Here is a 26,555-nt window from a genome sequence, read left to right on the forward strand (position 1 = left end):
AAGCGCCTTTAGCACCACCCCCCGGTTCTAAAATAATTATTTTTGTATGGCAATAGTGAAGTTTTATATTATTTTTATAAGTAAATTTATTTTAAAAGAATTTGTTAAATCGAAAAAGAGAACAATAAGTACATTATTTTTATTCACATCGGCGATAGCAAGGATTCAGGCACCACAAAACTGTTATACACTATACTTTCGGGTAATGAGCACCTTTCTATCCAACAGGAATTTTCTTCATCAAAGGCTGATACACATGGCTTGTCAGCAGATTTAGACTTGCCACCAATAGCCCACAGTCTATTGTCTAGTGTTACGCAAGCTATATTACCACCGCCAAATCCCAAAGAGCAAATCTGCGAAAAGTTTTCAAGAATATTCAGTTTAACATCAAGTGAATGGTGAAAATCAACTCAATATAATATTTACCTGTGACCACGTGTCTTGCTGAGGATCGTATCGTTCAAAAAGTGTGTACTGTTCCTCACGGCCCAAAACATAAATATGACCTTTTTGTGCAGCTACCTGCAATATAAAAAATAGCAATAAACGTTTTGTTTAATTTTAATAGAGTTAAGAGGGCGACTAAATAAATCAGTAACTATTTTCAACTAGACAATTTCGGTCATTGAAGCGGAGTTACTTCTGATTGTTTTGAAAACTTTGGGGAAGGCTGCAGCGGTGAAATCAAATGGAATCTCGTATTATAGCGGTAGTCCGTATTTCACAAATCAATTTGAAAAGTCTAGACAGAATACGAAATCCGATTACGTACATCCGTTTTTAGTAAAAGAAATGCATGGTCCAAGTTGTCTTCGACTCTTTCTCATTCTACCAAACCATGACTTGATGAACGTTCTACTTACATATGTATATTAATAATTATATTTTAATCTAACTTACACCAAGTGACCTGTGATATTTTGTCATATCCGCGCAAGTTGTCCAAGTATTCGAATCCGGATTGTAGCATTCGACGGATTTTAGTTGCTCACAGTCTTTATAACCGCCCATTATATAAATTTTACCATTTAATGTCACTGCACCTGCGTGAGATCGTCCAACATTTAAGCTGTTCACGAACTCCCAACCATCGGAAGTCGTATATCTGGAAACAAACAAAAGCAATGAAGAAAGAATGTATGTATATTAGTAAACTGAAGCGTCATTTCGCCACTTTTCATAGTCTGCTAATAAACAATTAAAATTATTCTAAATTAATCGTTGACCATGTCAAAGTGTTAGAGTTTTCTAAAGTCAGATTCAATCAGATCGTAACATTTCACTGAATTCCCTCCTTCTTCCATGACGAAGTACCTTATTTTGTTTATTATCCATACTACCCTAACACATCTAGTCTAAAGTTCTTTCACCATTAAGCTTAAGAAATTGGTAAAGCTCACAATCGCTATCGTTAGGTAATTCATTATAGATTTAGATATATTCACCTTTCCACCGACGACAAATCTCTAAAACCACCAATCGCGTAGATTTTACCATCTAATTCGACAACGCAGTGTGACAGTCGTGCTTGCTTCATGGCGGGTAAATTTTGCCATGTCTTATTTCGTATATTCCAGCTGCGGACGATGTTAAGTGTGGCACCAACTTTATTACCGCCAACAAATAATAAATTATCATCCTTTAAAATAGTTCTGTACCATTCGTAATCGATTTTTATACTCGCATATTCCTGCCACTTATCTTCAGTTTTTTTATATTGCAGCAGCTTGGGATTCATTCCAAGCTATTTCAAAAATATTATAAGTATATTAATTTAATATTATCATTTTTAAATATAAGCCACAGTATGCGCTTACCTCTGAGCAAAGCGCTACGATTGTTTTATCACCAGAACTTGTAGCACTGATCCAACGTGGTTCTGTAAATCGCATATTTATCATTGGCCGTGCTTTAGGCACTTCGATCCACGATAACGCCTTGAAGGCCAGTAGCTCACATCCAGGTAACGGCTGTATGTGTGTCATAAGAAAGTTCACATTGAATAGGGTAAGCCGGAGACAAGCTATTAAAAGTGGCAGTTGCTCTTGACGCGCAGGAACATCGTAATTGTACCAGCGTTGTATGGCATCGTAGGCATCTTCCTCACGGGTTATATTCAAATTGTCAGATACCAAGATACGTTGCAATTTTTCTACATCAAAATTCAAAAACTCATCGCTTCGGCTGATCTAGTATTATTAGAAACAAAATTTAAATTACATAGGTGCCGTTATTGTGAGACATTACTTGTATATTTAGACTCACCTCCATGAAGTTCAGTGTCTCGTATTCGATGATTTTCTGCTTAAGATGTTCACATTTCATTTCACGCTCCAGCCTATATGCACCCTGTAAAGTGATTTCATCGATATGTGTCATGAGGTAGTCCACAATATGGTTTTTGGCATCGTCTAATTGCAAAACGATTGCCGCATTTAGCATGGCAGCGACATTGTTAACGGTAATGAGGGCGTGTCCGGTGTAACAAAAGGTTATTAGATGCTCGAAAATATCGCTATCGATATCATTTATCTCGATGACTGGATTAGTGCTTTGATTGCCATTGAAAAGGTTCTCGAAGTAAGGACTCGCTGCTGCGAGTATCAATCGATGCGCGGGTACACTGAGAAAAAATTATAAATATTAATTTAAATAATTTTATGCAAGCTGAGGACAAAGTAATACTTACAGAGCCGTTGGGTTTGAAACTTTAAATGTCACATCGATCAGAGACTGCTCGTCGTAGAAGTTAAATATTTTCGTCATTAATTTCTCCATGAAACGGTTCTGCTCACTGGAGTTTCTCTGAAGGGCAAGTGTTTGGGAAGAACTCGTTGTCATTGCTAGTTACTTAACTTTCCTTCTGTAATAAAAAATTACAATATTGATTAAAATATTTGAAAGAAGTAAATGCGCCTGGAAGATTTCTTCCAAGTTGTCTGGTGTTCACTAAATCTGCGTCCGATCACTGACTGACAGCTGTCCGCACATAGTACAAACACCAGCACCGTTTGAACTCAACAAAGATTTCTCATACCTTACCTCTGGTGGGGGGAATTCAAACTGTCTTTCGTCAAGTCAGAAATCTTTCATTCTGAGTTTATTTTTAAATTTGGAAGCCTTATATACTATTTCTCAAAATCTGCTAAATAACTAAATATGTTTATATGTATGTATGTTAGCCATTGTTTGAACCTATGTTGTGTGACCTTGGGTTTGTTTTAATGTGCGCACATTAACAAACAGTTGCTAAAATGTATGCTAAGGGTTATCATATGCAAACATCTTATCCTTAGTAATGTTTGCGTTATTGTTTGTTGAATGCTATGTTGAATGTGTCTGTTTCTGTATATATGTATGTAGTATTAGTGGACTGCATGTATGTATTACAGCATGTTGTTTGTTGCTGCTTGACATGGGGTTGTTTTCAAGTGTGCAATTTAATACATGTGTGTGTGTGTGTGATTCACACAAGTTATAAATTTACAGAAGAGATAGCAAATTTATAACTTGTGTCCCATGCATTTTGAATTGAACTGCAATTGCTTTAGTTATTGATTAGAGCATAAATCAAATGTGTATATCTGTCGCTGCTAAATGGCATTTCTAGTTTTTGGAGAATGAATTTAGCTATCAGGTAATGCTTTGTTTAGTACATTTTGTATGTTTTAATCACTTTGGCTGTGAGCCAGTGTACATAAACTATTCAAAATTCACTTTCCGATCACGGATTTGCAACATTCGCGTCAAAACAAGGCGATTTAAAAATAATTATATTTTTGCGGCCTCCGTCTTTAGGGAACTTAAACTATAAATTTTCCTTATATTTAATATACCCTAAGTAAATGTATACATAAGTATGTATGTATATTTCAATTTTTCTTTTTAAAACTCAGATCACACACTATGAGAGCACTTCGTAGGTAGCTTGAAAGTTTTATTTTAAAAAAGCCCTGATATTATAAAAAATACAGGCAAATAAAATGAAGAAAGCCCTGTAATTAATATAAATACAGGCAAAGCTAAATTGTAAGACGGGTGTATATTCCCACATTAAAACCGAACGCATAAGCCGTTTTAGCAGAGACTAAACGCAGTGACCTAACTGCCATTCATGAAATATTCAGCGGCTGTGAATCGAGGCACAAGGTCAACCAGGCGACCAAATCAATATACCTCCAGCGATTTCTTTGGAGAATACCAGCAGTTACACAAATACGAAAAGTGTTGCGGAAAAAATCATGGGTATAAACAGGAAAAAATTCTTTTGGTGCCTCAGTTTAAAAATATGCATTCTTTTTTCAATGCTTTGTTTCCAGATATACGACTTCCGATGGTCGGGAGTTTGTGAACAGCTTAATTGTTGGACGATCTTACGCAAGTGCAGTGACATTAAAGGGTACAATTTTCTTGTAACGGGTGATTTTTTTGAGGTTAGGATTTTCATGCATTAGTATTTGACAGATCACGTGGGATTTCAGACATGGTGTCAAAGAGAAAGATGCTCAGTATGCTTTGACATTTCATCATGAATAGACTTACTAACGAGCAACGCTTGCAAATCATTGAATTTTATTACCAAAATCAGTGTTCGGTTCGAAATGTGTTTTATCGACAAATTTTGTTCAGCGATGAGGCTCATTTCTGGTTGAATGGCTACGTAAATAAGCAAAATTGCCGCATTTGGGGTGAAGAGCAACCAGAAGCCGTTCAAGAACTGCCCATGCATCCCGAAAAATGCACTGTTGGTGTGGTTTGTACGCTGGTGGAATCATTGGACCGTATTTTTTCAAAGATGCTGTTGGACGCAACGTTACGGTGAATGGCGATCGCTATCGTTCGATGCTAACAAACTTTTTGTTGCCAAAAATGGAAGAACTGAACTTGGTTGACATGTGGTTTCAACAAGATGGCGCTACATGCCACACAGCTCGCGATTCTATGGCCATTTTGAGGGAAAACTTCGGACAACAATTCATCTCAAGAAATGGACCCGTAAGTTGGCCACCAAGATCATGCGATTTAACGCCTTTAGACTATTTTTTGTGGGGCTACGTCAAGTCTAAAGTCTACAGAAATAAGCCAGCAACTATTCCAGCTTTGGAAGACAACATTTCCGAAGAAATTCGGGCTATTCCGGCCGAAATGCTCGAAAAAGTTGCCCAAAATTGGACTTTCCGAATGGACCACCTAAGACGCAGCCGCGGTCAACATTTAAATGAAATTATCTTCAAAAAGTAAATGTCATGAACCAATCTAACGTTTCAAATAAAGAACCGATGAGATTTTGCAAATTTTATGCGTTTTTTTTTTAAAAAAAGTTATCAAGCTCTTAAAAAATCACCCTTTATATAATGGGCGGTCGTAATCGCTATGGGCTATTTAAATCCGTCGAATGCTACAATCCGGATTCGAATACTTGGACTCCTTGCGCGAGTTAACAAACTGTTGTTTGTCGTGAGTAAAAGAAATTATATTTATTTGGGCAGTACACTTATTATCGTGTTGCCTTTTTTATTCATAATTTCTTACTGACCACATTTTATAATCTTAGTGCTATTTATACTACTTGTGGAATGCGGCTGCTGTTATCTGCTTGCAACTTATTTGTTGTAATACGATATCTGTTATCGCTTGTGTGTTATTGTTGAGATGCGGAGGTGGTGGATTATTCCATTGCCAGATGTTTGTTGTTTATAGTTCGGGAATTTTATTGTTTGTTTAGGTTAAGTGTGCTTAGGCTATCTTGAGCGTCGCTAACTAGCGCTTATCTTGCGTCGTAATACTATGGCATGGCCTGCTTTTATGGGGATATAATAAGTTGCTTATCTACGCAGATAAACACAGGATGTTAGAAACTTTGAAAGAGAATATGCGAAGTATATGTATATGTGTCCTATTGATTCTCAAATGCAATTTTCACTGGAAACGGAATGCGTTGGAACTGATATGGAAAATTGTAGAACTCTTTGAAAACTGCAAAGGTTTGAACTGAAATGGCAAAGTGTTGGAGCTCAGAGGAATTCATAGAGTCAAGCATTCTGCCCCATTCTATAAGATAGCTACGTTACAATCAGTCGGGTTGCATTACACAGTTTCGGTGCTTGAAGATTGCGAAACATATTAACGACACATTCCACTTTGAGACGCAAATAATGCGGTGTCATACCAAGCCTTTCCAAAGCACTCAGAAATTCCACTTGATAATTCGCGGCTTCGTCTCATTGTCAAGACGATCGATCGATTTGTATGAGCGCAAGTCTCGCGGAACTTGACTTTGAATCTTCCAGTTGAAGTCAACAACATCGGTATTTTTGGCAGCTAAAATTGTGCGTGCACTCAAGAAATCGTAGTTACGATAATTTGGCCAATGTCCGAATATTCTTTATGAGTTCATCTTTCATGAATTGATAAACGGCAGATGGAATCGATACTCGTATTAAACCACCAGAAGTATCAACCAAAATTGACACACTTCCAATTCTTAGCGAATACGATGTAAAATGTCTGCGACAATGTAATTTTTGTTGGTATATCATAACTAAAGCGGATTTGAAGGTTGATATGTCGAAATAATCTTCCCGAAAAGTGTGCGAACTTCATTTGCACCTAATCGTACATATTTTGCTGGCTTGCTTCTAAAAAAAATTGTACACACCGTACCATTTACAGTACGCAATGACTGAAATGAAGTCAAAATGCGTACATTATTCAATAGGAACCGAAGGTCGTTTTTCCGGTGGATTGTGTAAATTCATCGAAATCCATTATTTGAGAACACACCTGGATGTCAATCTACTGGTTGGCCTTTCTTTCTGCGTAATTTTGTTGCTGGCGGTGTTTCCACTGGCTGTACTGTATTCTCTTTGTTGAAAAACACTCTTTGTTCATTCTCTAAATTAACTGCGAGGCGCACAATAGTCGAAAAACGTTCATGAATTGCAAAAGTAAATACCCCACAAAGCGCTTTATTGCAGTTCACGCATCGAGCGTATCGTTCAAGACCAATAACCGCCATATTGGTTCCTTTTATGACGTACTTACAAACGTATTTTATAGATTACACCAAACTGCAATGCTAAACATTAATATGAGTTTTGAATGTGAATTAGACAACAGTGGAGAATATAGTACGATCCATATGTTGTCAACTTCGATATTCACTACTCTAAGTTGTATGGTCGTCTGATGAGCTACGACGATAGAGTGGATATCCAACATTTCCAGTTTGCGATTCCGAAAGAAAATCACGTGGAAAGTGTTTCGTGCATTTATTGTTAGCCATACAAGCCGAAGTGGGATTGTGGTGTCCGCAAGGTCCATGAACCATATTGGTTTCCATCACTTCGTTTAATACTGGATCTTTCTCTACATCAAGAATTTCCGCAGAAATGATTTCATCAATTTGATCTGGTGGAACCACTATTCACCATCCAAAGAAGAACATCGTAATTGTTGTTTGAAAAGTCGTGCTGTGACAACGTGACGATCGCTTGCTGATTGACCCCGATCTATAATTCCACACGTATGTCATCGCATTCTAGGAGTACTCGTTCATGTGCCTTGGCGTTGATGGCAAAAAGAACACCGACCGATATTAGCGCGATGTCTTTATTGCTTCGTAACAAATTTCAATCTGTAATTGATCACTTCGTTTGAAACACACATAAAGTTTTCAAATAATTTACAAATCAAAATATTGAAAAACAAAAGAAAAAAGAATTGTATGAAACAGTCAATTTTTGGAAATTTCCAATTTTCCAACTTTTTCTTATGAAAAGTTTTTTTTTTATTTCTGAACCTTTCCAGATCCACAGCGAACAACTTCTGAAAATTTCATGAAGATTGGTTTTGCCGTTCTCGAGCCTTAGCGTTACCAACAAACAAACATTCATTTTTGCTTCCATACATACATACATACATATGCACATTAGGGTGATTCAAAAAAAAATTTTATTTTTTTTTTCAATTGGTACTCGCAAAAATAAGTTCCTAGACACCTCTAAGAAAGCCTCTCCAAATATGAGATTTTAATTGTAACGGGAAGGTCCTCCGCCTAACGGTTTTCTATTTTTTCTTATTATCAGATAGAAAAATTTATATCTCGCTTCCAACTACTTGAAAAAATATCTTGTTAATTAGGTTTTGTAGGAAATTGAATGCTCTAAAATATGGTCTCTTATGATTTTTTCGTAAATCCAACCGTTTAAAAGATATTAACGGTTGAAATTTGACTATTTTTGGAAAAATTCTTTATTTCTTATTAATTTTATAACTCAATGAAAAAATATTATTATGAATGATGAAACTCATAGTTTTGTAGGAAATTTACTGCTCTATAAAAATGGTCTACTGTAATTTTTCGATAAAGTTAAGCGTTTACGAGATATTCATCGTCAAAAATCAGTGCATATTAGGGTGGATCAAAAAAAATAAATTTTTTTTTCGTTTGGTACTCTGAAAAATAGGTTCCTAAGCACCTCTAAGTTGGCCTCTCCAAAAACCTATTCGTAATAATTTTTTTTCATTGAGTTATAAAATTATTAAGAAATAAAAAATTTTCCCAAAAATCATCAAATTTTAACTGTTAATATCTTTTAAACGGTTGGGTTTACAAAAAAATCATAAGAGACCATATTTTAGAGCTTTCAATTTCCTACCTAATTAACAAGATATTTTTTCAAGTAGTTGGAAGCGAGATATTAATTTTTCTATCTAATAATAAAAAAAAAATAGAAAACCGTTAGGCGGAGGACCTTCCCGTTACAATTAAAATCTCATATTTGGAGAGGCTTTCTTAGAGGTGTCTAGGAACCTATTTTTGCGAGTACCAATTGAAAAAAAAATAAAAAAATTTTTTTGAATCACCCTAATGCACATACATACATATGTATATACAAATAAAACGTTTGTATGGGAAAAAGAAAAGGACTCTTTTTAGGTGTTTTCCGGCAACTTTCGTAATTTTTATACCCTGAACAGGGTATATTAAGTTTGTCACGAAGTTTGTAACACCCAGAAGGAATCGTCGGAGACCGTATAAAGTATATATATAAATTATCAGTATGGCGAGCTGAGTCGATTTAGCCATGTCCGTCTGTCTGTCCGTCTATCTGTCTGTATATAAACGAACTAGTCCCTCAGCTTTTAAGATATCGTTTTGAAATTTTGCAAACGTCATTTTCTCTTCAAAAATCTGCTCATTTGTCGGAACGGCCGATATCGGACCACTGTAACATATAGCTGCCATATAAACTGAACGATCGGAATCAAAGGCTTGTATGGAAAACTTTCACATTTGACAAGATATATTCACGAAATTTGGTATATAGTATTTTCTAAAGCAACAATGTAATCTCTCAAAAAATTGTTCAGAACGGATTACTATAGCATATAGCTTCCAAACTGAAGACATAGTTACTAACAGAAATACACCTGTGAAGGGTATTTAGCTTCGGTGCAACCCAAGTTAACGTTTTTTCTTGTTTTTACATAAGAACCTTCTTCGAGTAATAGCAAATACAACAAAAAAGGAATTAGTGAAATCGGTCCAGCCATTCACGCGTGATGCCGTGACCAAGGGAAAAAGGGATTCATTTTTATATATATGTACATAGATTTGGAAGCCATATATGTATACTATTTTTCTAAATATCCTTGATTAATTCCGCAGTTTATTTGGGTATTCAAATCCCACTTACACCCGCGAAGAAAATTGCAAATAAAAATACGCGGGTAATTGGTTGTACCATTTACGAGTATTTACTTTAATTTGTTTAAATATTTAAAATAAATACAATAAAATTTTAAATATATTTAAATGTTATCGGTACGGCCCAGTTTAGTTAATCGCACTGCGATATTGTTGCTACGTTGAGTTGATCGCTCACAGAAACCAGGTTGAGCCGCAATCTGTCGAAGATCCAATTGTATGATGCGTTGGCGTTGACGCGGCGTAGTATAGAGTATGTTGATGGTCGAATTGTTGACGCGAATTTTAATGTGCGGCTTGTGTTGATCGAATTGTGTTGGCGAAAGGTGTCGTCGCGGCGCAGTGTGTAAACGAATTGTGTCTCCTCTCCTGTTGTCTATCCTTTTTGTTTAGTGGGTAGGACCACAGGTGTGGTAAGTTGCGTTGAAGTGTCATCAGCTCTGGTGAATTGCGCGGTCGTATTAGAGTGTGCCAGTTTTTCCCAGGTTGAGTGAGGGGGGAAGGTTTAACTCATAACTAAATATGTATATGTGTATGTATGTTGGCTATTGTTTGCACCTATGTTGTGTGACCTTGGGTTTGCTTTTGTTTTAATGTGCGTACATTTACAAACAGTTGCTAAAATGTATGCTAAGGGTTATCATATGCAAACATCTTATCCTTAGTAATGTTTGTGTTATTGTCTGTTGAATGCTATGTTGAATGTGTCTGTTTCTGTATATATGTATGTAGTATTAGTGGACTGTATGTATGCATGGTTTGCAGCATATTGTTTATTGCTGCTTGACAAGGGGTTGTTTTCAAGTGTAAATTATTCGTTCTTCCACTTAAATGTGGAAAAAAACAAATTTTTTAAAGTTTAAACATTTATTGAACTTTTCCTTACAGCTACTTAATTACGACTGCTTAATACTAACAATTGTGTCTTACACTATACCTATCAATAATTTATGGTCACATTGCACTTCAATGTGACCGTATAAAATTCGGCTGCGCTGACGTTGTAACTCTGCTGTGGTGTTGTTGTTGATTTCCGCAAATTGTTATTTTGCGTTTCCTGTTTTTGAATTAATGCAGACGTGTCGTCAGCAATTTTGGTTTATTAATTTTATTGTGTTTTTATTCGCTTGTGTTATTGCTGTGTTAGCTAATTTATTATTATCTAACTAATTTGGTGTTAACTCCTCCGCCCTTAAATTCGAGCGTCCTCGTTCGTTCAAACTATTAGGGTTATTGGCACTTGTGACGTGGGAGTTTCCGATGTGTCTTCTTTGTTATTGGCCACATTCACGTTTACATTGTAGCTCGATGGTTCTATTAGTTTTGTCTTGCAATTCTTCCTTATGATTGGTGCAGTGCCTATTGTTGCTAGACTGATCAGGCAAATAACTACTAATGAAAAATTTGTTATTAGAGCTGCTGTGTGGGTTGTCTGCAGTGTTTGTAAATGATTGGTGTTATTTATGTGGAGTTCCTTCATCATCTCAAGGCTGAGAATTTCTTCCTCTTTGTTCGAAGGGATATTTGACTGTAGGATTGCGGGTAATGGTTTGCTAGTTAGTATTTCGTTAAAGGAGTGTTTTTGGTTGTCGATTAAAACTGTGGAATTGCGATATTGAACGGCGTATGATCCCACAAGATTTATTTTCTGATTATCAATTTGAATTGTGCCATTATACTGGTTTAATAATATGATGCCAGGGAAGATGTTTTCTATCGATGGGATGTGCTGGTTATTTATTTGAGTGCATTCTGCTGGTTCGCTTCTGAGTAATTGCGGGACACAAGTAGTGTTACTAATATCTATCATATTCTTATAGTTACAAATTCTTATATGATTATTTTCATTACATTTTGTTTTTATTCCAAATACCTTATGTTTACTACATGTTACGATATCCTCATAGGGAATTTTATTAATATATCTATTTTTCTTTATGGGTTTGATTACAATTGAATCGCAAATTTCTTCGTTTATTAATGGTATTCCTATCATATAAAATAACATTGTTTCATTTGAGGCTACTTTTATATTCGCAAATTCTAGCGATTCTTCTACATTATTTAATGTGAAGTTATTTTTTATAAAAATGGATTTTGCTAATGCTAGTTCTTCATTTGATAAAATATATGAATTGACGATTCCGGCTTTGGCCCAATGAATCGCATAATCAATATTAATAATTTCTTCTTTTACAATCTTTAATTTATATTTTAGTTCTATAGCAAAATTGCGTTGTACATCTTCATTAGATTGTACTGTTTTTAAAATCTTATTTGATACTCTCGTAATATTATTTATCCTATCAAAAATTATTTTATTTATTACTACTTGATTATTATTATTGTTTATTATATTATTTATTTGATTATCTAAAATTACTAAGTCGTCATGATCGGGATTTCCCGCGATCCATTTCCAGACTTTTCCTATTGTATCTATGGATTTTTTAAATCTTTTGGGTCGTAATCTATTTAGGTAAGTTTGGGTAAGGGTTAATTCATTTATCAAGATGGGTAGAAAGGGATTTTCTGATGTTATCTTGGTTTTAATAGTGTTGTCCATTTCGTCGAGTGTCATTTGAAATGCGTCTAGGTCTACTTTATGTATTATTCGGTAGGTTCCTGTTTGTATTCTTGTCAATCCTGTATCAAATGTTGCTAATTGTGAATTTGTATAGTCTATTATTTTAAAATCAGCGTACACTAAATGTACGAAAAATCTGAAAAATTAAAATAAAGAATGATATGTATTTCTGTCAAAAGTGTAATAATAAGCGTGCTATGCGCTCTTTTTATCCTTATAAAAGAAAAAAATATATATATATTTTTTTTTTTTTTTTTTTTTTTTTTTTAATAATAAGCGTACTATGCGCTCTTTTTATTCATTTTTTGTTCACTGTTTTGTTTAATTTTTAATTATCTTTTCTTATTTCTTATTAAATTTTTTTTTTTTTTTTTTTTTTTTTTAATTACTTTTTATAAGGCTTTTGTGGACTACCTTGCCGGTTTGTGTTAAAACTGTAGAATTCTTATTTTCTTTTACTATTTCTTCTTTGTACCGTGAAGTTAACTTATTTCCGTAACGTTTATTGATTCTAACATAGATTGTCTGTCCAATTTTATATTCTTTAAATGGGCTTCTGTTTTTATTGTGAAATATTAGGTCTTTCTCTTGTTTTTGTTTTATTCTTTGTATGTTATTCTGTCTTGCCTCTTCGTACTGGTCGGGATTAGTGAATATTCTTCGTCCAAAAAATGATTCAATCGGTTTTTGTCCTGTAGTTGTGTGAATTGAATAATTGTACTCATATACTGCCCTGTCCAGCAGTTCTTCAAAAGATCTTTCTGTCTTTTCCGATTTTAAACACCTTAAAATTTCTGATAGGGTTGAATGGAATCGTTCAACCTGACCGTTAGCTGTACTAGTATGTGGAGGTATCCTATGTATTTTTATTCTGAGTTGGTCTTCTAACATAAAAGTTATTGAGTTGGAATTTAATGATTTTTCATTGTCTATTATTATGTTTTGTGGAACTCCAAAATTGAAAATGATCTGTCTAAGTGGTTCTCTAATGTCTTCTGTAGCTCTTGATTTTAATATTTTCGCTTGTGCGTATTTTGAGTACTTATCTATGGCAGTCAGTATTAGTTGTTTTCCGGTAATATAGATGTCTATATGGATTATCTGTCCTGGGTATTCGGGAATAGGAGTTGCTTGAATTTTTGGGTTATTGGGATGTCTGTCGTACTTGTTTTCTGCGCATACGCCGCATTGTTTAACTATTGCTTTAATTTTCTGGAGCATTTTAGGGAAATAAAATTTTTCTATTAATTGCTGTTTATTTTCTACTGGGTTTCGATGAGCTCTTTTATGTGTTCGTAGTATTTCATTCTCTTGTTGCTCGTTTGTAATGAGATCTTTAACTTGCGTTTGTGTGTACCTAGCTTTGTAGTTCTTGAAGTGTAGGGGATAGATTTGTTGAATCTGCCCCATTATTTTTTCGGTTGTGAATATTCCATTAATAACTGAAGGGTTGAGGTAGCGCTTTAGTATTGCTGTCAAGTCGTCTATTGAATAATTAGGTTTAGTCAAAATGTGCCTATGGTACGTAGGGAAGGGTATTTTGAATTGATAGCTATCGATTTGGTCTGTTAAGATCCAAATTTGATTTTTAAATACATTTATTGGGCAATTAATGGTCGGAATTAAATTATGCGAAGAGCTTTCGTCTGAATTAGTGGCAACTGATAACGAATTTATTTCAAATGGTCTGGAGAGTGCGTCTGCAACAACGTTTGCTTTACCTGGTTTGTATTTTATTTCATAATGATATTCTTCTAAAATTGCCTTCCATCTTTTCAATTTGGAATTGGTGTTTTTGTTACTGAGTGCGTACGTAAGGGGTTGGTGGTCCGTATAAATGGTTATTTTAGCAGTACCATACAAATAATTTCTGAGGGAATTGAGTGCCCAGATAATGGCAAGCATTTCCCTTTCGTTAGTTGCATAGTTTTCCTCTGTTTTGCTTAAAGTTCGCGAAATGAAAGTGATTGGTCTTCCATTTTGCTCTAGGACTACTCCTATTGCATGTTTGGAAGCGTCGGTGGTAAGAGAGAATTCCTTTTTATAGTCTGGATATTGAAGAATCACATCTTCGGAAGTGAGTGCAGATTTAATTTTTTCAAATGCTTCTTTTGCTTCGCTATTAAGTGTAATGGGGACTTTTTTTGACATATTTTTCGAGATGCGACCTTCTTCGCCGCGGAGTAGGGTTGTTAATGGTTTTGCAAGTGAAGCATAACTTCTTATGAAGCGTCTATAGTAACCTGAAAGGCCGAGGAATGACCTCAAATCTTTAAGGTTTTTGGGGTATTGGAAATTGACTATTGATTGAACCTTGGCGGGATTGGTTGAGATGCCGTCTGATGAAATGGTAAAGCCTAAAAATTCCACTTTGGTTTTAAAAAATTCACATTTATCAATCTGAACTTTCATATTAGCTTTATTTAGGGTGTCAAAAATTGTATCAATGTGTTTTTGGTGGGATTCTTTATCTTTGCTGAATATGACTATGTCATCTATGTAGACGTAGCATGTTTTCCCTATATGGTCTCTTAGGATGTCATCAAGCGCTCGTTGGAATATACTAGGGGCGTTTTTAAGCCCAAAGGGTAGGCGCGTGAATTCATATTTTCCGTTGTTCACGGAAAAAGCTGTCTTCTCAACATCGGATTCCTTAAGAGGAATCTGGTGGAAGCCACTCTTCAGATCGATTACAGAAAATATTTTGTTGTCTCCTAGTTGAGAAAGTACCTCGTTTATTTCCGGTATTGGATACCTATCTGACACGGTGACACTATTCAGTTTTCTATAATCGATGACCATTCTATACTTTTTCTCTCCCGATGCGTCCTCTTTCTTGGGGACTACCCATATCGGAGAGTTGTAGGGCGATCTGGATGGTCTTATTATGCCGTCTTCCAATAATTTATTTATCTGTTTATCTATTTCGTCCCTGAGGGAAAACGGGTAAGGGTAGGATTTCGAGTAAACTGGCGTTTCGGAGTTTGTTCTTATTTCGGCCACTACTTTGGTGGTGTAGGTCAGTCTTTCGTTAGGTTCGGAGAAAAGATGGCTATGTTTATGGATGAGTTTCCTCATTTCTTGTCTATCTTGAGTATTCATATGCGTGTCCCTAATTTGGATTGCGTTTACGTCCTGTGTTTTGTATTCTTTTAGATGAATTTTCGTGTGGTTTGCTATAATCATAAAATTATCCTTACTATGGATTATTGCGTTAATTTCTTTTATGCTGTCATTACCTAATATTCCATGAAATGTGGTTAGGGTGGGTAGTAGGAAAAACTTTAATTGATTTTTGAGCTTGAAAAGATTTATATATGTGTGATGGGTGATCTTTATTTTGCCTCCTATCGAGTTTGCATGAAATGGGCTATTATTTTCTATTATTTTCCTTGCTAAATGAGGCTGTATGTAGTTCTTGTTAGAACCTGTGTCTAGTAGTATTTTAAGAATTTCTCCGCTCTTTGTTCTACATTCGAAGTAAGGAAGCGAAGAAGTTTTCATTCTAAAAAATGTATATCTGTTGGGTCTAGGATTTCGGGTTGGTTCTGATTGTAGTTAAGAGAGTCTTGGTCAAGAATATGGTGGTATGTTGGTTCTTCAAGAGGGTTTGCAGAATTGGGGCCTTCCGGCTGTATCTGAGAGCAGTTTATATGGAAATTTCTTTGAATTTTGTGGGCTGGATTCGTAAAATTCGAACTTGGTCCTTCCTGTCGTTTTCCGGCATATTTGAAGTTCGGTCTATTGGCATAATTTATTGCGTTTGTTCTAATACTTTGGTCTATGTCCATTGGTTCCGGTTTTGGTAATGGTTTTTGCGCTAGAGGTCTTGGGGGTGGATTGTTGTAAGGATTATATTGTGGATTGTTATAGGTGTTATACTGTGGGCTGTTGAATGGTTGATAGGTGCGTTGCGCGAATTGTTGTGGGCGGTATGCGTTTGGCGAAAACGCTTGTTGTGTGCGTGGCATATATGCGAGTTCTGGGTGAAAATATTGTTGAGAGGGTTGTGTATAGACTTGTCTTTGGAAATGTTGGTGTTGTGGCTTTGGGGGAAGTTGTGGTCTATCCATTCTGTAGGGTGTATTGTAATTGTTCGCGTGTGTGGTTCTAAAATTTTGGTTTTCTAGCTTCATACAAAGGTGCAGAGCTTCTGGCAGGTCGGCAGGTTCTTTCATACCAAGCAATTTGGAGAGGTCTCCTGAAAGTCCTCGTACGAATGTATCGAGCGCTTTCTCCCTATAGGTTCGAGAAAGAATTTGTATTGATTCTTCGCTCATCTCCATACAGGCGATTTTGTTAAGAATTAGTGACAGATGTGCGTATACTTGCGAATAGAAGCTTTGTACCGATCGACGTCCTTGGATAATGCACGTCATTTGATATTCCAATGTACTTAAATCTCTTTTATCCGCGTAATGCGTTGTTAAGCATTTAGAGATCGCTGTCCAATTCAGCGGTGTGTTGTAAGATTCGAGTACCGCGTCGGCCTTACCAACTATTTTATTCCTAATTACGTTTAAGATTCCAAAATATTTTGGAGTGCCTATCAAATTTTCATAGATTTTGAGGATGCGCTCAACGCTTTTCCTCCAACTGCTAAATTCGGTGGGGTTTCCGCTAAATTCTCTAAGTGACCTGACAACGTCTGGGATTTTGTCCATATCTGAAAGATTGTTCCTATAACGTTCGTCAATCGTTTGGTCCACTATGGGTGCTGGGATCATGTCATTCTTAATTATACTTTGTATTATGTTTCGTCCATCTGTGAGTAGTAATTGACCTAGTAGTTCTCTTACTTGATTTGCTAAATCGGGTTGTGCAGGATTTGGATTAGGTGAGGGTAGTACTGGTGGCCTTATGAGGTTATTTGGATTTGCCATTTTTTCTTCTCTTTTACTCAAATAAGTTACGAAATATGTAAAAAAAATTCTATTTATTATTTTATTTTCTCTAAAACTAATATTTCCTAATTTTTCGTTATTAACCCTTCTAGGAAAGGTAGCTTTTCTACTCTGGAGGGTCCGGGGGAATCGCAGAGTTAAGCGGTGTTATAGGTTTTTTTATTTTTAGTTACTGGCTGTACGAGCCTTTTGTTATTTAATTTATAATTTATAAATCTCTGGAGGGTCCGGGGGAATCGCAGAGTTTTTATTTGTTATAAGCTGGAGGGTCCCCCCGAAGGTGGTGAATCGCAGCTTTAATAATATTTAATTTTATAGGCTGTACAAGCCGTATTTTATTTATATTTACTTACACTATAGCTTCACTTAATAATTTATTTATTATTAATAACAAACAATTTTTTTTTTCACAATTTTTCCTCTCTGGTCTTATTACTAATTATATTTCTTATGCTACTTACACTATACACAGCTTCATGATGATCCTCGAAACCGATGAGTGTGTATTTGTCCTGTTCCGTGTTTGTACTGGGGTACACTTCCTCACACTGTTTTTGTTTTGTAGGCTTTTTGCTGCTGTTCCTTGTCGGTGTCGCTGGAGCGTCCAGGAAGGATTTTCCTATCCTTTTCACGCTCTTAATGTGTTGGTTACTTTTTTATCCTTTAATCCGCTCGGCCTGTAGGACCACTTGTCACCAGTTAAAGGCTAACCTTGTCTTTTTCGCGGCGTTTTTTTTTTTTTAACGGCACTTTTAACTTTTCGCGAACCGAACAAGCTTTCTTCTTTAGCTCGGGCGCCAATTATTCGTTCTTCCACTTAAATGTGGAAAAAAAAACAAATTTTTTAAAGTTTAAACATTTATTGAACTTTTCCTTACAGCTACTTAATTACGACTGCTTAATACTAACAATTGTGTCTTACACTATACCTATCAATAATTTATGGTCACATTGCACTTCAATGTGACCGTATAAAATTCGGCTGCGCTGACGTTGTAACTCTGCTGTGGTGTTGTTGTTGATTTCCGCAAATTGTTATTTTGCGTTTCCTGTTTTTGAATTAATGCAGACGTGTCGTCAGCAATTTTGGTTTATTAATTTTATTGTGTTTTTATTCGCTTGTGTTATTGCTGTGTTAGCTAATTTATTATTATCTAACTAATTTGGTGTTAACTTGTACAATTGAATACATGTGTGTGTGTGTGTTTGTTTAATGATACCTCTTCTGTAAATTTATGACTTGCGTCCCATGCATTTTTATTATTATTAGATGCACATTGCATTTAAATGCCTGTGGTTGTTTATGTACATACATTTGTATGTATGTATGTTTGTAAATAGATATTTATTTTTAGGTTTATTTCGGCTTTGCTGATAAGTATACATGTTCAATGCTATTTGAACAAGCACTGTCTTTAATTTTAATGCAATTGGGAATCTGTGGTAAGTTTTGGATTTATAGATTCGATATAAAGCCGCTTGAAAAACGAATTAAACAAAATTGCTCCTAGCTACATACTTACACAAATACAGAAACAGACACATACTTATGCAAGACATACACATATCAATTAGTTGGTTGATTGAGTTGGGCTAGAAATTGCCCTTGTCGCTACACACGACACAGCTTTTAATACAATTTTGAGACCAACTTCATTTTGAATATTCACTTCGTTGCTTAAACATGAGTTCGGAAGTTGCTGCTTTTCTTATTACATATGACGCGCTCTCTTCGACAGCCGAAATAAAATGGCGAAATCGTTTGAAATCGCACAACCAACCCAAACACTATTCAACTAACACAACCAACTTCACAAAATATCAAAAAATTTTGATTTTCATCCAACCAGTTGATTCAACTCATTCAACTGCCCCATATACGTAGCAATCAGTTGTTCAATTCGTTGAAGTTGATACAATAATTGATATGTGTATGCCTTGCTTTAAAATGCATTGCCATGCAAAACAATTGTATTCAACAAACAATAACACAAACATTCCTAAGGATAAGATGTTTACATATGATAACCCATGGGTTCTTACATTCAAGGTCACACAACATAGGTTCAATCAATAGCCAAGATACATATGTACATATAAACATATACATATATTTAGTTATTTAGCAGATTTTGAGAAATAGTATATAAGGTTTCCAAATTTAAAAATAAAATCAGAAAGAAAGGTTTCTGACTTGAGGAAAGACTGTTTGAATTCCCCCCACCAGAGGTAAGGAATGAGAAATCTTTGTCGAGTTCAAACGGTGCTGGTGTTTGTACTATGTGCGGACAGCTGTTAGTCAGTGATCGGACGCAGACTTAGTGTACACCAGACAACTTGGAAGGAAACTTCCAGGTGGCATTTACTTCTTTGAAATATTTTAATCAATATTGTATTTTGTTATTACAGAAGGAAAGTTAAGAAACTAGCAATGGCCACGAGTTCTTCCCAAATACTTGCTCTTCAGAGAAATTCCAGTGAGCAGAATCGATTTATAGAGAAATTAATGACGAAAATATGTAGTTTCTACGACGAGAAGTCTCTAATCGATGTAACATTTAAATTTTCAAATCCAACGGCTCTGTAAGTATTACTTTGTCCTCAGCTTACATAAAATTATTTAAATTAATATTTATAATTCTTTTTCAGTGTACCCGCGCATCGTTTGCTACTCGCAGCAGCGAGTCCTTACTTCGAGAACCTTTTCAATGGCAACCAAGGCACTAATCCAGTCATCGAGATAAATGATATCGATAGCGATATTTTCGAGCATCTAATAACCTTTTGTTACACCGGACACGCCCCAATTACCGTTAACAATGTCGCTACCATGCTAAATGCGGCAATCGTTTTGCAATTAGACGATGCCAAAAACCATATTGTGGACTACCTCATGACACATATCGATGAATACTCTTTACAGGGTGCTTATAGGCTGGAGCGTGAAACGCAATGTGAAGTTCTTAGGCAGAAAATCTTCGAATACGAGACACAGAACTTCATGGAGGTGAGTCTAAATGTACATGTAATGTCTCACAATAACGGCACCTATGTAATTTAAATTTTGTTTCTAATAAATCTAGATCAGCCGCAGCGATGAGTTTTTGAAATTTGATGTAGAAAAATTGCAACGTATCTTGGTATCTGACAATTTGAATATAACCCGTGAGGAAGACGCCTACGATGCCATACAACGCTGGTACAATCACGATGTTCCTGCGCGTCAAGAGCAACTGCCACTTTTAATAGCGTGTCTCCGTCTTACCCAATTCAATGTAAACTTTCTGATGACACAAATACAGCCCTTACCTGGATGTGAGCTACTGGCCTTCAAGGCGTTATCGTGGATCAGAGAGCCTACAGTACGGCCATTGATAAATATACGATTTACAGAACCACGTGGAGTCAGTGCTTCAAATTGTGGTGAGAAAACAATTCTAGCGCTTTGCTCAGAGGTAAACGAACACTTTTATTCCAAAATGAAAATATTAAATTAGTGTGCTTACAATATTTTTGGAATAGATGAATCTCAAACTGCTGCGATATAACAAAACTGAGGATAAGTGGCAGGAATATGCGAGTATAAAAATGGATCACGAACTATATAGAACTATTTTAAAGGATGATAATTTATTATTTGTTGGCGGTAATAAAGGTGGTGTCACATGTAACGTCGTTCGTAGTTGGAATATACGAAATAAAACATGGCAAAATTTGCCCGCTATGAACCAAGCAAGAATGGCACACTGCCTTGTCGAATTAAATGGTGAAATCTACGCCATTGGTGATTATCATGGTAATAATGCTTTGTCGTCGGTGGAAAGGTGAATATATATAAATCTGTAATGAATTACCTAACGATAGCGATTGTGAGCTTTAACAATTAAAGGTTGACTTTAAGCTTAACGGTGAAAGTACTTTAGACTAGATGTGTTAGGATAGTATGGATAATGAGCAAAATAAGGTACTTCGGCATGAAAGAAAGAAGGAATTAATTCAGTGAAATGTTATGATCTGATTGAATCTGACTTTCGAAAACTCTAACACTTTGAGATTGTCAACGACTTAATTTGAATAATTATAAGTTTGTTTAACAGACTATGCAACGTGACGAAATGCTACTTTTGACGCTTCAGTTTATAGATATGCATTATTTTTTCATTGCTTCCAGATATACGACTTCGGATGGTTGGGTGTTTGTGACCAGCTTAAATGTTGAACGATCTTACGCAGGTGCAGTGACATTAAATGGTAAAATTTACGCAATGGGCGGTTATAATGGCAATGGGGGCTTAAAATCCGTCGAATGCTACAATCCGGATTCGAATACTTGGACTTTTTGCGCAGATATGACAAATAGTCACTTTTTACCTAGCGTAAGTTAGATTAAAATATAATTATTAAAATTAGGAGAACATTCATCAAGTCATGATTTGGCAGAATGAGGAAGAGTCGAAGAGCGGTATATCACAAGGTTACTTAAGTGTTTAAATATTAACATTCAAATCCTTGGATTTCTTTTACTATAGACCGATGTACGCAATCGGAATTCGTATTCTGTCCAGAGAATTAAAATTTATTACTGAAATACGTACTGCAGCTATATTAAGAGATTCCATTCGATTTCATCGTTGCAAGTCTTCCCTAAAATTTTCAAAACCAGCAAAAGTAACTCCGCTTCAATAAAAATTACCGAAATTGTCTAATAGAAAATAGTCACTGATTTATTTCGTTATCCTTTTAACTCTACTAAAATTAAAAAAAAACGTTTATTGCTACTTTTTATATTACAGGTAGCTGCACATAAAGATCACATTTATGTTTTAAGCCGTAGGGGCGCTGAACGTTACGATCCTCAGCAAGACACGTGGTCACAGGTACATATATTGAGCTAACTTTCGCCAATCGCTTAATGTCAAATTGAATATTCTTGAAAATTTTTCGCAGATTTGCTCTTTGGAGGTTGGTCTTGGTTGGATGACTTGCCTATCACTAGACAATAAACTATGGGCTATTGGTGGCAAGTCTAAATCTGTTGGCAAGTCATGTGTATCAGTCTTTGATGAAGAAAATTCCTGTTGGGTAGAAAGGTGCTCATTACCCGAAAGTATAGTGCGTAATTGTTTTGTTGTGCCTGCGTCCTTACTGTCGTCGATGTGAATAAGTAATGTAATTTTTGTTCCGTTTTTCGATTTAACAAATTTTTTTATTGTTATCTAATAAATATAATATAAAACTTCGCTATTGTCATACAAAAATAATTATTTTGGAAGCAGGGGATCGTGCTATAGGCGCTTGAACTGAAAGTTGGGTATCCGCTATACGAGACACATTCCAAAATCGGTTAAAACCGCCAGTACGACGACTACTAGTATAAAAAATCTGTATTTGCATAAATATATATATTTGTATTCGATCTATAAGAGCATGTTATATCTTTGAATTTACGAAAAATATGAAAGAGAGTGTCGGGGTATGTCGACGTATGGGGCCGATTGCGTTTAATTAAAAGATATTTGGTTCAAGTGTAAACGTTATAAATTTCGTGTTTAATTGTATATATATAAATATATGGGTGTGTGTTTGTTTCCAATATTTGTTAATTGTTATTGATTTCGTATTAACTAGTGTTAGAATTGTGTGTTAATATACATACGTATTGTTTTGGTTTTAAATGTATTAATCCGTTTCGCGTGCTGGGTTGATACCTTCGCTGTGAAATATTGTCGATGAATTTGGGTGGATCCTTGTGCTGTATCCGTATTACTTTATGTTGTAATTTGAGATTGTACTTATTGTAATATATCAAAGTAACGTGTACTTTATGTTAGAATTGTTCACTCTATTATTTCACTTGTGATTGGTTCGCTTGTATATCGCTTAGTTGGTCTCCGTGTTCACTCCTGTTTTATTGCTGTGTTGGCGGGATAATAATAAGCCCTTTTCGTAAAAGGCGCGGGAAAAATCTTCTTTTTGTGTCTCCTTCTTCGCCTGTTGCGTGAAGTTGGGGCGGTTGATATTCCTCTACATTACGCCTCTATTACTTTATGCAATTTGTGGGAGTAATGCAGAGGAGTATTTGTTTGGATTAAACAGAGAGCAAGAGAGCTCTCTTAAGAGCGGTGTGGTGGACACAAAAATTAAGAGTGCTCTGTTGTTGTTCGTATCACCTAAAACCAAGCGAGATAGATAAAGTTATATATATAAATGATGAGAACGATGAAGTTGAATGTCTGTCTGTCCGTCCGTGCAAACTGTAACTTGAATAAAAATTGAGATATCTTTATGAAACTTAGTATGGTGTTTTTTAAGGGGCATACCTAGTGTGACAGCGTAAAAAAAGGGATTTTTTGGGATAAAAAAAAAAAAAAGTCAATCAATCGGACAAGGAAGCAAAACAAATTGGTCTGTCAGTGAACGAGGGCAAGACGAAATATCTCCTGTCATCAAACAAACAATCGTCGCACTCGCGACTTGGCACTCACGTCACTGTTGACAGTCATAACTTTGAAGTTGTAGATAATTTCGTCTATCTTGGAACCAGCGTAAACACCACCAACAATGTCAGCCTGGAAATCCAACGCAGGATAACTCTTGCCAACAGGTGCTACTTCGGAATAAGTAGGCAATTGAGAAGCCAAGTCCTCTCTCGACAAACAAAAACCAAACTCTATAAGTCACTCATAATTCCCGTTCTGCTATATGGTGCAGAGGCTTGGACGATGTCAACAACGGATGAGTCGACGTTGCGAGTTTTCGAGGGACAAGTTCTGCGAAAGATTTATGGTCCTTTGCGCATTGGCCACGCAAAACGACGCCATTGACATAGTTCAGCGAATTAAAAGACAGCGGCTACGCTGGCTAGGTCATGTTGTCCGGATGGACGAAAACCATCCAGCTCTGAAAGGACTCGACGCAGTACTCGCCGGGGGAAGCAGAGGAAGAAGAAGACCTACACTCCGTTGGAAGGACCAAGTGGAGAAGGACCTGGCTTCGCTTGGAATATCTAATTGGCGTCACGTAGCGAAGAGAAGAAACGACTGGCGCGCTGTTGTTGACTCGGCTATAATCGCGTAAGCAGTTCTACGCCAATTAAGAAGAAGAAGAAGTTAATCAATCGTTTTAAAATTTTAAGGGTATATTTATACATGTTTTAGGAGTAAACAAAAAAATTTTTGAAAGAAAATATTAAATATTTTTGAAATGACAAGCGATCACCGGCGGCGCCAAAAAGAAGGTCCTCCACTGCTGCCATGATTGCAGCCTTCTCTGTTGATAAAACCTAGAAAAAAATTCTCGTTTAACTAAAACATATTGTCTGTACGATGACCCTCGGGCTAATAAAAAAATCAAAAATTGACAAAATGGCGACATGTTAAACAAAAAGTTAAATTTTTACCAAAATTATGGTCGTTTTTGGCCTGCCAGAATTCGATTTTTGATTAGATCAAAAAACTGGCGGGTCATCATATGGAGAACTGTATAGAGAAGATGAAAAAAAACTGATAGCGATCGGATCATTTGTCTCCGAGTAATCACTCCAGCAAATTCGAAAAATGCTGTTTCGAGAAAAACGCGTTAAAAAATGTCCCGTATCCAATGCAACTATCTAACTGCCAAGCGCCTACTCTTTTAAATGGCTGTAACTCAAAAACTGTTTCAGATATAGATTTGAAATTTTAGTATGTTATTTGTAAAGGTATAACCTATCGAAATATGAAAAAAAATCTATTTTTTGAAAATTTTACACCAGGTGTGCCCCTTAATACAAAAAATATTACGAGTTCGTAGATCGGACTACTGCCACGCTCACAGAACACCATTAACCTAAAATCTATGCCATAACTAAGCACCAAAATAAGATATAAATTTAAATTTCGCTCAAGGGATCGCAGTAGCAAGTGGCATCTGTGGGCAAAATTTTTTGAAAAAGGCCTTTAACAATTTGAATGTATATTTCTCCTTGACCACTTAAGCTACAAAAACCAAATTTGCTGAGTACAAATCTTATGAAAACTTCTACCGACAGTGTGAAAATGGATGAAATCGCTCACTCCCCATATAACGGTACTATTAAAAACTAGTAAATTCGCGATAAATATATAACTAAATACGCCAAAAACATTAAATTTTTCCTACGAGGTGGTATGAGAGGTCTTTACGCCCACTTTTTGGTGAAATGCCATATCTCGGGACCCGACCAACTGATTTCGACAACATTTAGTGGATGGTATTCTCCTTACATTCTTATGTCACAGTGTGAAAATTATTGAAATCGGCCTACAACCACGCCTACTTCCCATATAACACAAATTTAAATTGCACTTCATTCGTTCAGTTTCCAGTAAACAAATTAAAAAGAAATTAGTATAACGGACGTATTTTCGAATATTCGGCTGACTTTACTCTTTATAATTGGTTTTAAGGTATTTCTCTGGTTATTGGCGAACTTTTGTTTTATTTATTTAACGTAGGACAAAGAAACATGTTTATTGTATTAAAATGTAACAAATGATACCCTCTTTAATATTAACCCTACTTTGTGTGCATTGAAGCTATAAAACCCTTCACAGTTGCAACTTCTGCTGGCATAAAGGGTAAAATCTTTACCTTTATCTTGATTTTTGGCAGATTTTCAGTTTGTACATCTTATATTGGCTTTTCAAACAAATGAGCAAATTCTTGGAGAAAAAAGGTCATATGCAAGGTTTCACTTTGATGTCGTAAAAATTGAAAAATTAGCTCTTGTAAGGGTCTAATAGTACATTAATCTAAATATGCATGTATACAAATTCATTAATTACCGTTCAGGTAACCTTTTTTTAGCACAAATAAAAGCTGCAGTCTAAATATGTCAAGTTCAGATTTATAATTTTTAACAGTTTGTTTTATTTTTCTTGGTCAACAAAAACTGTGAAGGAATGCGGATGACGACCATGGCAAACGAAATAAGGACTACGAATTGAGGGCATGTACCAGGAATGTCCGGTCCCTTAATTGGGAAGGTGCCGCTGCCCAGCTGGTTGTTGTTCTCGTGAAAACAAAGGCTGACATCACCGCCGTCCAAGAAATGCGATGGACGGGACAAGGACAGAGACGAGTAGGTCCTTGTGACATTTACTACAGTGGCCATATAAAGGAGCGCGAGTTTGGTGTTGGATTCGTGGTGGGAGAGAGACTCCGTCGCCGAATACTATCATTCACTCCGGGGAATGAACGTCTAGCCACAATCCGCATCAAAGCGAGGTTCTTCAACATATCGCTGATTTCCGCCCACGCTCCGATGGAAGAGAAGGACGATGTGACCAAAGATGCCTTTTATGAGTGCTTAGAGCGCACTTATGAGAGA

The 26,555-nt window shown here is 35.9% G+C and overlaps 2 protein-coding genes across 3 annotated transcripts in view; one reads left to right on the top strand and one right to left on the bottom strand.

Annotated features, from left to right (window-relative positions):
* LOC125779046 (kelch-like protein 17) overlaps nucleotides 1-26,555 on the top strand; it is a 134,522-nt gene that overhangs the window by 13,185 nt on the left and 94,782 nt on the right. Inside the window, exons 4-10 of the mRNA XM_049459456.1 lie at nucleotides 19,616-19,789; nucleotides 19,856-20,213; nucleotides 20,290-20,661; nucleotides 20,729-21,030; nucleotides 21,378-21,582; nucleotides 22,000-22,083; nucleotides 22,154-22,248. Coding sequence (XP_049315413.1) covers nucleotides 19,638-19,789; nucleotides 19,856-20,213; nucleotides 20,290-20,661; nucleotides 20,729-21,030; nucleotides 21,378-21,582; nucleotides 22,000-22,083; nucleotides 22,154-22,248 — 1,568 coding nt within the window. The 5' untranslated portion in view covers nucleotides 19,616-19,637. The remainder of the gene's footprint in view (nucleotides 1-19,615; nucleotides 19,790-19,855; nucleotides 20,214-20,289; nucleotides 20,662-20,728; nucleotides 21,031-21,377; nucleotides 21,583-21,999; nucleotides 22,084-22,153; nucleotides 22,249-26,555) is intronic.
* Nucleotides 62-26,555, bottom strand: part of LOC105230313 (kelch-like protein 17) — a 134,882-nt gene continuing 108,388 nt past the window's right edge. The window contains exons 3-9 of one of the 2 annotated variants that reach the window (XM_049459460.1): nucleotides 2,693-2,866; nucleotides 2,269-2,626; nucleotides 1,821-2,192; nucleotides 1,449-1,747; nucleotides 904-1,108; nucleotides 430-525; nucleotides 62-356 (exon numbers count right to left, since the gene is read on the bottom strand). In XM_049459460.1, the coding sequence (XP_049315417.1) occupies nucleotides 144-356; nucleotides 430-525; nucleotides 904-1,108; nucleotides 1,449-1,747; nucleotides 1,821-2,192; nucleotides 2,269-2,626; nucleotides 2,693-2,844 (1,695 nt within the window). In that variant the 5' untranslated portion in view covers nucleotides 2,845-2,866 and the 3' untranslated portion in view covers nucleotides 62-143. The remainder of the gene's footprint in view (nucleotides 357-429; nucleotides 526-903; nucleotides 1,109-1,448; nucleotides 1,748-1,820; nucleotides 2,193-2,268; nucleotides 2,627-2,692; nucleotides 2,867-26,555) is intronic. The other variant, XM_049459461.1, reaches the window with a different exon arrangement.

This window comes from Bactrocera dorsalis, chromosome 5, assembly GCF_023373825.1.
Source record: "Bactrocera dorsalis isolate Fly_Bdor chromosome 5, ASM2337382v1, whole genome shotgun sequence".
NCBI lineage: Eukaryota > Metazoa > Arthropoda > Insecta > Diptera > Tephritidae > Bactrocera > Bactrocera dorsalis.